The sequence below is a fragment of the Pygocentrus nattereri genome, chromosome 1, assembly GCF_015220715.1.
Source record: "Pygocentrus nattereri isolate fPygNat1 chromosome 1, fPygNat1.pri, whole genome shotgun sequence".
Lineage (NCBI taxonomy): Eukaryota > Metazoa > Chordata > Actinopteri > Characiformes > Serrasalmidae > Pygocentrus > Pygocentrus nattereri.
The window spans coordinates 24,423,804-24,436,739 of record NC_051211.1 but is presented as its reverse complement, the minus strand read 5'-3'; the positions used below and the strand labels follow the sequence as shown (position 1 = coordinate 24,436,739).

At 39.8% G+C, this 12,936-nt stretch overlaps 1 protein-coding gene across 1 annotated transcript; it reads right to left on the bottom strand.

The window, feature by feature from the left end:
* Positions 1 to 7,687: 7,687 nt before the first annotated feature.
* On the bottom strand, positions 7,688 to 8,008 carry LOC108433708 (period clock protein-like). The gene has a single exon (XM_017708445.1). It carries the CDS (start codon positions 8,006 to 8,008, stop codon positions 7,688 to 7,690), a length of 321 nt encoding a protein of 106 aa, XP_017563934.1.
* Between the last annotated feature and the right edge of the window lie 4,928 nt (positions 8,009 to 12,936).

The window sequence follows — 12,936 nt, the reverse complement described above, 5'->3', positions numbered from 1 at the left end:
TCTGCAAAGATATAGAAACTGCTGTGCACTAAAATGATCAAATAAACACCATATTTTACTTTGTTCCCTGTAGAGGCTGAGCTAACATATTTTTACAAAACATGTCATTTGCCTGGGGGTGTTTAGACCTTTGCACATGACTGCATGCCTCTTGTGTGTTTGTGATGTGTATGTGCTGCTGTGTGGATGTGTTGTCTTGTACACCCTCCCATAAGGTCCAGGTCTTGTGCGTCAGTTGCCACTTGGCCATTGCCAGGCCTGTCGTAGCAGGTTTGACGTGGCGGTGTCGTTTGACCGCGCTACGCCAGGAACCGCACTGATCCCTGTCACCGTTATCTGGCCAGGCTGTCTGGACCAGGCCTGACAGACACCTCAGTTTACCTCACGCACAGGACTACCATCGCTGTCTGTGCCTCACTCATGACATGCAGCTCTCCTGTCAACATGACGACAGACATGAAGAGTGGCAACGAGGGAGGAGGTACAAGATAACACAGCCACATTCCAACACAGATCACAAACAAGATACGCATGCACAAAACATTCAGGCTTTCCAGAACATAAACACATGCTTTGTGCAATTACAACCACAAATGCACAACAAACATTTATCTATCCTACAATGGTAGTGATTTTTTGAGTATTTGTATCATTAAAGGCCATAAAAGCTAATAGAAATAGGCCTGGAGCGCAAACTCTTCTAAGAGCCTATTGCTTGTTAGTGAGCACAATATTCAATGAGAAACTGAAGATGCCATACAGTCCACTTTGTACCTTCTCATCAAACCAAGAATATTACTAGGAAGTTTGTCTTCTTTTGCTGCAGTAACAGCCTCTACTCTTCACACTGTGAAGATTTGATTGCATTCAGCCACAGGAGCATTAGTGAGGTCAAGTACTGATGTTGGATGACAGCCCAATGCTAGCAGGCTTTATAGCCTTCTAGCTGATGATATCATTGAGCATGGTGTCCATAGGCTCAAGTGCAGCTTATCAATAGCATCCCATTCTATTATCAATGCTTTTTAATGGAGATTATACAAGCTGTGTGTGTGATTGAACGCCTGTGTCAGCAAAGAGTGCACCTTAAAGTAGCTGAATTCACTCATAAGAAGGAGTATCTCTATTAGTTTGGACCTATAGTGTGTCCTATGTTGCAATTTTTTTGGGATCATATAGAAATTGTGTCAAATTATGAACTAACGTTTTGGTGATATCTACTTCATTATCAACACCACTAGGGTAAAGGTTTGGGTTTAGGAATGGGTATAAGTTTAGGGTTCAGTTTGAGGGTTGGGTTACATTTAGGGTTAGGATCAGATCTGTCCATTCGGCGGCTATTTTATCAACGCTGGGCAGTTCATTCTAATCATTCAAAACCAGATTACTATCTCTTTGAACGGGGAGACATTTGCACTAAAATCTGATAAAAGCATCATGAATCGTTTGTAGCACTTGGCTCAAAAACAGAATTTTTGTGTTACTTGAACCAAGTGTTACAAACTATTTTTGATGTTCTGGCTACTACTACTGCGCAGATCTCCACAACTGAGGGGGCTTTTCCCACTTGCAGCTTTACTGGCAAGTTGACTGTCTTTTTTTTTTACTGAAAAGTGGGACTTCCTTTGTAAACAGATGCCATTTTAGGAATTCAACCTCATTTTTCAACCAATGACCACAACCAGCACTCTCAAGTTTGAGTTCAGTAGCACTGAAAACATATTTAGTTGAATGTTAGTTAAGACTGATCAGACAGACAGACAGACAGACAAACATCTACAGTGGATGGATAAAGTGTTATCCTCAGCTGAGTTTCTTGGATAGTATGTTTAAATTTTGAACATTTGTAGATTACATACTGGGGGCTATCCAGATAAAGTGAAACCCAAAAATTTTAACACTGGAACACTGAAATGTAGCAATAATCGATATTTTTTAGAAGTACAAATTTTCATTAACACGGTCATTCAGGCGGAAAAGCATAGAATGAAAAGCTATACTCTTTTGAAAGTATGGCTACTGTGTCAAAAATGTACTCAATTAAAATGGGAAATATAGATAAGTAAAATATAAAATCAGTTCAAACTTCTTTTTTTTTACACTGGTCACAAGTTTCCACTTGGTCCTAACCTTTTCCTGTGTGTGATGCAGACATATTAGCACATTTGTGGACAGTTTAGTTTTACATTCTGTGAAATCAAAATCAAAATACACAGTAACCAAAAACTGGCAACAGAAAAATTTGAGAATTGTAATGAGTAGAAAAGAAGTTTTGCTGTTGGAAATGTAGCTGGGTAAAAGTGCAAGATTTCAAAGTAGAAATCTTCTAAATATAGTTAGAAGCTACAATTGCTTACATAACTGAGTTTGAAAATAATAAAGAGAAACATGATTTAATGTGTACCATACATGAATGATCATGTTTCTGTATATGTATGTAATATCACATAATCTCTCAGTTTCTGTCTTCTATGTATAATCTCACATCTGCACATGATTTTCATATTTAACAGCGTTAATGCAGCCTATATGTGTATGGCCTGGTACTATTTTGTTGCGGTCATTCCACAGCATGCTGGCAGCTTTTTTGGCAGTGTGCATTATTGGAAACATTTCATTCCAGTGGCATGCTTTTACAGGAATACTCCGGTGTTTATCAACCTAATCTCCATCTTCAACATCTGAAGCACATAGCTGATTACCAGACAATGGCTTTAATGTGTTACCCAGCGCTCAGTTAGAGAACAGAGCATTCTGTGTTTTGAGTCAACAGGCTTTCTGTACAGCAAAATGACTGTCTGTGGTAATCAACTTGATGATTACCGATGCAGCTGGAGTATTCGTCTAAGAGGAGTCATTTAGTGACTGATTGAGTTTTGAGGCCTGGTGTTTGTTATATATGAATGCATTAGCGTGGGTATAAAGGTAACAGTTATGTGAGTCAGTTACATTTACCTATAATCTGACTGACCTACAGTGGGAATCCTCAGGGCCTTCAGAGTAAGTCTAATACTATTTAAGAGCTAAAAAATACATGTTTGTAAATTTTGTTTGATTTGATGAAACTCGTATTTATCAATTAATCCTGCTGCACAAAAATGAAACCTAGTTTAAGAATAATCAGAGTTATATCCTTGATTGCTTTTACAGTAAATCTGCATGAAATTTAGTTTCAAATTACAAAATATGTTTTCAAAAATGACCATTCTCTGCCAAACAGCCAAAACTCTTTCTCGAACTAAAACTATACACATGAAGCACCTCAGAAAGGTCGTGTTTAACTCACGCTCACTCACTGAGGGTTAACAGGCAACTTTTCTCTCCACAAGGGGGCACTTTCAGCAATCGCATTAATGCACATTTGCAGTTGCAAACTGCATATAAGTGAAGCGGCTGAAGATTTTATATACCCCAGGTTAAGATGTGTATATTCTTGGTTGGCTTAAAAACCCCTGACGTTGGGCCTTTGAGCCTAATAATGGCAGACTGTATAAAGATCTGAATTCTTTTATTCTCTCTGAGAGCTGGTTTTCTCATTAAATACACCATCAGGAGCTGAACCGAAGGCCTTAAATGTTAGATGAGCTACGAATGCCATTTTGATTTATAAAGAATGTGGTCAATTTTGTGAAAAAATAAAAGTTACTCCACACCTTTTGGAAGTCACAGATAGGCAAGACATGCCAATGCAAGCAGTAGTCTAACCAGTTTCAGTTATTAGAGATGGTAAACAGTGGTGATAGTTCTATGGCAGGGCTCTTTGCTACATGGTATTTACAAGGTAAAATGTCAATGCCTGCTAAAAGTGGCAGTGTCAAGCTTTAAATGTCCCTTTTTAATGTAGAACAGTCAAATAATGTTCATTTGCATCTGTGTTAGCTTAGTGCTCACGAAATATTAGAAACCCCATAGGTTTTTTTCTTGCTTTTTGACCAGAGTTTGAACGGAAGGCCTAGCTCTAATAGCCACAATTAAACCATGCTAAGCTCTGGCTTGACAAACTTCTGAAAGGGCGTTAACAAGGACTAAATGATGACACATGCAGCTTTAGTTGTGGTGTATTGTGGGCTGTGTTCCAGTCTTTGTGTGCTATTGTTGCCTCCCCCTCTCTCTCCCATGCAGCATGTAGCTCCACACCTGAACTGGATCATGGTAACAGAGTCACAAGAGACCGCTTATCAGACTCAGCTATCACAGTGATGGAGTGAGAAAGGTAAAGGGAGAGGGATCTCGGCGGACGAAGCGAAACCGGGAGGCATGGTGTCAGTTCCCTTTTCCCCTTCACGTTAAGTGTCTCTAATGCCAGTGAAATGATCCAATGGCGACGCTTTGCCGTTTTTACCGGAGTGTTTATCCCCCGGCTATCACGTATTGCCGCAGTTCTAACCTTAGCCTCAACCTTGGGGCCCATATACTTGGTGTACATCCGATCTGCAAACAGTCATTAACCTCCTCGCCTCCTTCACCCCTTCCCCTAACCTTTAGCTGTGATCGCAACCTGGCTGTGACAGCATCGCTGGATTAACATTTAATCTGACCCTAAGACAATACAGACAGCTCCTCAGTCCCAGGGCTAAAATTAACCCTAATGAGGCTTTAAGTATGCAGAAATGGTTAATTATGACTGATGGGGCAGGCACACCAGAGTAACATCATCAGGATAATTCATAACTAATGATCAGGGGTGACAGATGTCTGGTGGCCTGATTGACAGCTGCTTTGTTGGACTTGCAACATGATCCTCTGGGTCTCTCAAATACATGTCATTTGGGAGGAGCAAATACAGATCAAAGTTTACCATGTTCTTTGGAGATTCCCTTCGTTGAGTTTCTTTTGAAACATCATTGTCTTGACAGGACTGTTGTAATTTAGGTGAAATTTTCTATCAATAAGTCTTTGAGCCATTTTTATCACTATAACAAGTATCTTAATACATGATTATGCATTTGCACGTTATATGACTTATTGGCATAACTGGGAGTTTATGGACCCCAGTGCCAAAAAGAGTGCCCCCCCCCGAATAAATAAATAAATAAATATTTTCATTCAAGAAACAAGATATAATTTGTTTATTCACTCACTATTCACTCACTGTCTCAAATAAGCTGATACTTTCAAGGTCACTCCACCCACTGGCATCTACTATTACCCTACATGTTCACGTTAGACTGCTTATTTAAGATTTTAGAGTCATAAATAATACATATATGACGTTGCAGGTTGTGAACAATCCATTTGAAAACTGGTACCATGGATGAGCTGCATTATGAATAAGAGAATGACAAACAAACCCCCAGCTGTCTGTGTAGTGAGGATGGAGTCTAACAGGTGAGGTATGTTGTTAGGAAACTGGATCTTTCTATGAGTCATATGTTTACCATTGTGCCAGTGTGTATATGAGGGGCCCACTAAAGATTTTAAAGGGCTCAGCTTTTTTTTTTAATGAGAGGTTATCACTTAAAACCTTTGTGTGATTTTGTGAAGTCCATTGCCTACAAAACATTAGAGTGAGTCTGCTGATAATCCACACACACACACATTTTCTCCCTCAGGGGGTGCTGGAGCCTATCCCAGCGTCATCAGGCAGAAGGCAGGATACACCCTGGACAGGTCGCCAGTCCATTGCAGGGTGCTGATAACAAGTATAAGAATATATTACATAAAATTGTGAAATAGTTTGTGTTTTCAGAAAAATCATTATCCCTGTTACCTGTTTTAAAAAAAGTTTATAAAAAGGCCAATTTGGAATTCCTGCATTCAAGGACTTGAAGGTGTGCCCTCTCTTTTCTTTCCAAATAGCTGTTAAAAAAGTCTGGGTGAGGAGTAGATTAATTAAGTAATGGACAATGGTACTCCAGTACCACTGATTTCATGAAATTTGTTGAATTAAACCACTCTTTAATGTTCATGGAAATGTTGATAGCAATGCTATCTAGCTCTATGCTTCAGTGTGGAGTGTAGGCCTAAAATCCACTATGTTGCGCAGTAAAGGTAAGATAGTGGACTTGAGGTCATGTCCTGTTCTTTCTTTGTCTCTCAGTGTGCAATGCAAGATATTTCAATTTCATTTCTAGTCAAAACAACCATTATTATATAATATGAAATTTTTTTTAATATATTTTTTTATATTTAGACTCATCTGTCCTTCAAATCTTACTCCACATCTCAGATGTCCAGTTATTTTTTCTTCTTCTTTCCTTTCCTTAGTAAAAGCTTTTTGACAGCTACACATCCTTTCAGACATGCAGTGTTGAGTTGTTTTCTCACAGTGGAAGGATGGACATGAACACCTGTGGATTTTTATAGATCTGAAGCCACAGTTGAGCTTGATTTTCTCTTCTCTCTCAAAGGTGTAAGCTTTAAGTGCTGTTTATCTGATAGTGACAGCTTTGGTAGACTACTAGGTCTTGCACAGTTGCTGCGAGTCCCGTTTTCTCTAAACATCTACATCTAATTTTCTATATCTTAATGATTTTTTAAGCTCCTTTTTTGGAAAGTTGGAAAATTTTTCCTTTTTGAATTTTCCCTTCCTCATGCAAGTGGACTGTTTCTTATCTAATCTCCTCAGAAATATCCCCCCAAAATAAACATGTACTTCTTGAAAGAAAATTAAATAAGGAATTGTGGTCTCTAACTTTTCCACAGTACTGTATATTGATGGAAGTGCATCAAAGATAAAATTCACAGACATGAAATGTGCCCACAGCAGTAGAATTCCTCAGGTAGTGGACATTAATGGTTAGCAAACTTACCAGCGGTTTTATGAATCCCGACTCTTGTGTTTCTGAAAGAACAATTTGTAGGCCTTTCTTCTTGCTCTGACATGAGTACCCACATTGCTTTTACATCAGAACTGGCCAAGGAAATAGTCACAATGAGGCAGTGTATGGCATATGACATCATGGCTTAGAGAGAAAGCAAATTATGTGTCATGATTGGCCCCTCCCAGTCTACTCATGTGCTTTGTTTACCTTTTAGTCCTGTCTATGTGCTTCCTTGTTTGGTTGTCAGTCCTGCTCTCTTGTTTCGTGATTCCACCCCGATTGTCTCCACCTGTGTTTCCATCTGTCCCTCGTTTACCCTCATGTATTTAAACCCTGTATTTTCTCCTGTCTGGTTGCTGGTCTTTGATTTGTTGGATATGCTTGTGTTGGATGTTTTGCTTGTTCTGTTCGAAGTGTTTTGATAAGTATTTGGATTTCTGTGTTCTTTATCCCTTCTGCTGTCCCTTCTGATCAATGTGTTGGCTCTCTGACCATGGACTGTTCTGACCCTGATTTTGGACTTGCACTTAATAAATCTCACTTGTCTCCACACATGCGTCTGCCTCAATGCTCCTAGCCGTTACAGAAAGAGCAGCCACCAAAGGACGCAGCAAGGAAGCGAGACTCCGGTATGTGGTTGTTCAATTTGGACGAAACTCTGGTTGTTTCTAAGCAGCCCAAGTTAGACATGTCCCAACGGCACCAAACTGGAGACCGCAAATCCCCTGGCGCTGAGGGTACACGAGCATCTCGTCGATCCTGTAGGAAGGTGAAGGACCAAACCCGTCTTTGGTTTGGACTATGAGAGCTCAGGTAAGCACCTTGGGTCCACCCGGCTTGAGCAACGCTGCAGGGAGGAGCGACCTGCAGTGCAAGTTGAGGTGAGCCCGAAGGAGCATACAGATAACCCTTACTATAGTAGCTCAAGTGACCCTTGGGAGCAGCCACAGAGGGTCCTGTGTCTGTGTGTTCCTCCAGGTTGGAGTAGCTGTCCCCAGCCCAAGTTCCTGATTCTGTGGCCGCACCCCGCAGCATTCCTGATCCTGTGGCTGCACCCTGTAGCACCCTGCTTCTGTGCCCGTTCCTGCTTCTGTGCCCGTTCCTGCTTCTGTGCCCGTTCCTGCTTCTGTGCCCGTTCCTGCTTCTGTGCCCGTTCCTGCTCCTGTTCCCATTTTTGCTTCGGTTTCTGCTTCTGTGCCCATTCCTGCTCCCGTTCCGGTTCGTGTTACTGCTCCTGTTCCCATTTTTGCTTCGGTTTCTGCTTCTGTGCCTTTGGTCTCGGCTCCCGTTTCTATTGCTGTGCTTTCCTATCTCTATTCCTGTGTCTGCCCTATTTCCTGTGCCTGTTCCGTCTTCTGTTCCTCATGTTCTGTGTTCTGTCCTTGTTTAATTCTGTCAATTTTTGGGTCCTTGGGGTCTGTTTAGTGTTTTTTGTTTTGGCGTGCTTGGTGGGGGGATCTGTCACAATTGGCCCCTCTCAGTCTCCTCATGTGTTTTTGTTTACCTTTTATTCCTGTCCATGTGCAGCCGTTACATTATATCGATATGATCATTCAAATGAGACCCAGAAAGCTTATGAACACAAGGGTACAAGGGCTAAGAAGAGGAATAGTGGATTATTTGTTGGATAAATTATTATAACAAAGTCTAAAATAAGATGCACATAAAAAGAGAAGGCTTCATAAAGAACTGTTATCTTATGGTTGAAGCAGAGCAGAATGCAGTCATACACTGGAAATTCTCTTTCCAGTCATACATTGGAAACAACACTACTTCCTTTCCAGTACCGATACTGAAACTGATTATTGGCTGATACCAATAATACAAAGTGAGTGTCCAGTATTTGATACAGCATTTCTTTGATATCAGTCCAATAATAACACCCATCAATACTGAATACGTCCTCTCTATTCTGTAATATTTCTCTCCTTTGAGCTGTCTTTGTCTCAGTATCCATCTACAGTTGTAATGTGTTGCAAGAAACAAGCACAAATAATAAGAGCAGAAGATAAACAGGGAACAGGATATGAAGACTAACTTCCAAAAAGAAAAAGCAGACAGAAAACAAGGTGTTACACAACATGTATTTCACTCTTGTCGAAAGAAAACCTTGTATCTCCAAAATGGTAATTTTACAAGAGATGGAAAAAATGCACTTTTTATATAAGTCAATGGAACCAGACTTTTTGTCTACATAATTTTGGAACATTTCTTTTAGTCTATTCATCATGAAATTTCCATACAATGTAAAAGGCATTTTCAAATTATGCCAAAAACTGAAAAATGTAAATGGAGATACAAGGTTTCCAACAGCGATATACTGTAGTAAAATGCAAAAGGCCTAAAACTTGTACAAACATGAGGAGTGTCATGTGTCATTGATCTGTAAAACAAAACCCTATTTCCTGAAGAAAACCCAAAGTGATTGCACAGCTTAAGCAACTCCCTGGTATTGTTAGGGTGTTAGATGGTTGCGGTGGTATTTCAAGTGGTTAAGTGGTTGCTGGGTTATTGCTATGGTATTGCTTGGTCGTTGCTCTGGTATTCCAGGTGATTGCTAGGGAATTGCTAAGTGCTTGCCTAAGTTTCCAAGGTGGTTGTTGGGTGTTTACTAGGCAGGGGTGTAGTGTTTCGGGTTGTTGCTAGGATGTTGCTAGGCAGTTGCTATGCTATTCCTGTTGTTTGCTAAAGTGTGACTAAGCTGTTGTTTTGGTATCTTAGGTGGTTGCTTAGGTGTTTGAGATTGTTAGGATGCTGTTAGGTGGTGGTTATGGCATTTCTTGGTGTTGCTAGTGGCTGGTTTGCAAACTTTTGCATCATAACTTTTTTAGCATTCCAAAATTCGTTCCTATGGGAAAAATGCATTTGAAAGGTTGCTATGCTGTATACAAGTGTACCTCTCACAATGAGACCATACATTCTGGAATTTGCTATTGATATCTAGAAAACTGCTGGGTGGTTAGTGGACAAAAATTCAGCAGACAAATAAGAAAAGGGTAAAAACAAAACAATATAATTCAATAAACATGGTCTTTGATGAGGTGGGATAATAAAAGCAATCTGAGACCATTTCTCCATGTGGAGTATGTCTATATCCTTCATACTTTGCAGTTCTCGAAATATCTCTGCAAAGTATGAATTGAGTTTCTGGCAGCTAGAGATTTCTGGGAATCCTGGGATACATTTTTAAAAGAACTGTGACACATGAATGTCAGCTCCTAGAATTTATAGCAGAATATCATCCTGTAATTTAGAAAACAATGTTATCGTAAGTACTGTAAAATTACAGCAATTGCTTGGTCTCCAAAATTACAGCAATTGCTTGGTCACCACACAGTTTCTCAGTGGGTTTTAGGTCAGGGAACTGGAAAGGCCTGCCAATGCCTGATTTTCTGGTTAATTTTTATGTGTATGCAGACTTGAGGAAGACTTTCATCACTGTCCAGCTGGATGATGCAGAAGTAATTTCATTCTGTGTTCAAAGAATGTCCTTAGGTCTGGTGCCACTTTGTAATAAGACTTCATCCACTCATGGTGGTCCAAAGCACAACCGACTTTACAAAATGTTCTTCCGCATGTTGTGTGCAATTACACATCTCCATCAAAGAGGTCTCCACATACTCAAAGCTTAGCTAGTGCAGATTTAACATGCAAACAAAGTTATCCAGTGTGCTTTGATGTGAAATGTACCACTGACAATTGTTCAGTCTCACTCAGTCAAGGTTGGCGATAAGAAACTGATGCCAGAAGCTGTTACTTCCTCTAAAAGCTACATCACAGAAATTTATTACATGAAATCACTTCCTAATGCCTGCTTTATGATCGTTTTGATTTGAGGCTTTGGCCTCTACTGCATTTAAAATCCATTCATGGTGAAGAGATACATGCAGGACATAGTAGGGCAAAGTAGGCCTAAATGAAAACTTAAGATTTACAGTTTTATGTAGACATTTGAAAACCCCTGGTGAAATGAAACATTTGCACAGCCCATTTTGTGTTTTTCCCCCAATATGATAAATCCAGTAATTGTACATTAAATTGTACAGAAGCGTGTTCTCTGTAGTGGATGTGTCACTAAAGTGACTTATCGTCACTAAAAAAAATAAATAAATAAATAAATAAATAAATAAAAAAATAACCCTACCAAAATGTGTGCATTAGACTGCACTACTATTATTTACAGGGTGTCCCAAAAAATTGACATAATTTGAGATGTGAATATCTGAGTAATTACTTTGTCATAGGCAAAGAAAATGAAATGGGCTTCATTTTGAACAATACAAGCTGTATTTATCAAAATTCGAATAAGAAATTCAGAGGGATAACCGATTTTACAAAGCTTCACTAATGTCCAATATACGCAGCGCCTGTGACACAACACACGTAATGTCGGTAGTCCAGCTCCTGCCAAACATGGGTTTCCAGAGATGCTCTTCTTACAGACTTTCTGGGGCTTCACAGATGTTTCTTAAACCTAATTGACGATATCTTCCGATACTGGTGGTCGTCCAGATCCCTTTGCCTTGCACAGACAGACTTCCTCTTTGAATTTTTCGTGAAGTGTCCAAATCTGCTTTCCAATTGGTGCATTTTTATTGAATTTTCTCGAAAATGCACACTGCACCGTATTGTTTAACTGTGTTCGAGCATATTATAACATACAAAATGCCATTTAATTTCTAGTGACTGCCATTCTTCAACCTGAAAAAAAAACAAACAAACATTAAGCTTGGTTAGTTTTTACACATTTTGTTAAGGTTTGAGATCATTTGAGGGAGAATGAGCCATGTTATTAGACTATGAAATTATGTCATTTTTTGGGACACACATTACTCAGAAGACATGTACATGCATTGGTGGTTTTAAATAGTAAATTAAATATTTCTATTTATGTGATAGACATTGTGATCTCTTGTGTTTCTGTCACCACTACTGTAAAGCAATCCAAGCTGGTAAGTTTCCTAACAGTGAAGCATTTCACATTTATCCACTCTGAATGACTGTTTACATCTCAAAGATTGAATTTTGCAGGAATTTTGAAAACTTTCTGGAATTCCCCTTCAGGACTGCTGATTTCCAAACAGCATACAGTGTATGTTTTCCAGGGGATTATGGTACAGGCTTGATTTAGCAAGCATGGCCAATGCTGTGGTCATGTTACAACCAGCTAGTTGTGCAACTGGGAGGCATTTACCAAATGCGTTTGAATCCCTGTTTGAATCTCCACTTAGTTTTTTTCAATCAGGCCCTGAATCTGGAAAATGAATCCCTTAAGAATGAAGGCTGATTGCACAGCAGTGGATTATGGATCCAGACAATATTATATCACCTGGAATTTGAGGATGTTTATCAAGCAAACCCATTCCCACGGTTCCAATTCCAACAGTTACACAAAGGGTTCCTTGGAGTGATGTCATACAAAAACTACTGCTGGTTTCCTAAAGAACTATTGTTAAACATGTAACCGAAAACCACTCTTATGAAAGTTCTTTGGGGGACCAAAAGTGTTTGGGGTTTTTTTGCATTGCTTTTTTGGTACCTTTACTTTTTGTGTTGAGCTAAATACACTATATGGCCAAAAGTGGATGTCCATCCATCCTAATCACTGAGTTCAAGGTTTTGTCGAGCCCAGACAAAACTTGGCATAACACTCTGTTGTGTTATGCAAGCATTGCAGCTGCAGCAGCTGACAAGGCCATGGTATACATACATGTTTACATACATACATACAAACTGCCTCTGAAGAAAAATGAGCACAATAACTGTGCAACAGTTAAAATAGGTTTGCAAGGCTAAGCAGCTGCATGCAAGCTAAAATCATTATGCACAATGCCAAGCATTGGCTGGAGTGGTGTAGAGCACATCACCACTTCACTCTGGAGCAGTGGAAATGTGTTCTCTGGAGTGTTGAATCACTTGTAACTATCTGGCAATCTGACAGCAAAGTTTGGTGGAGGAGGGATAATGATCTGGGGCTGTTTTTCAGGGTTTGGGCTCAGCCCAATAGCCAGAGAAAGGTAATGTTAATGCTGCAGCACACTAAGAGATTTTAGACAATTATATGCTTCCAACTTTGTGGCAGTTTGGGGAAAGTCTTTTCCTGTTCCAGCATGACTGTAGCCCTGTACACAAAGCGAGCTCCATAAAGACATCGCTTGGCAAGTTTGCCATG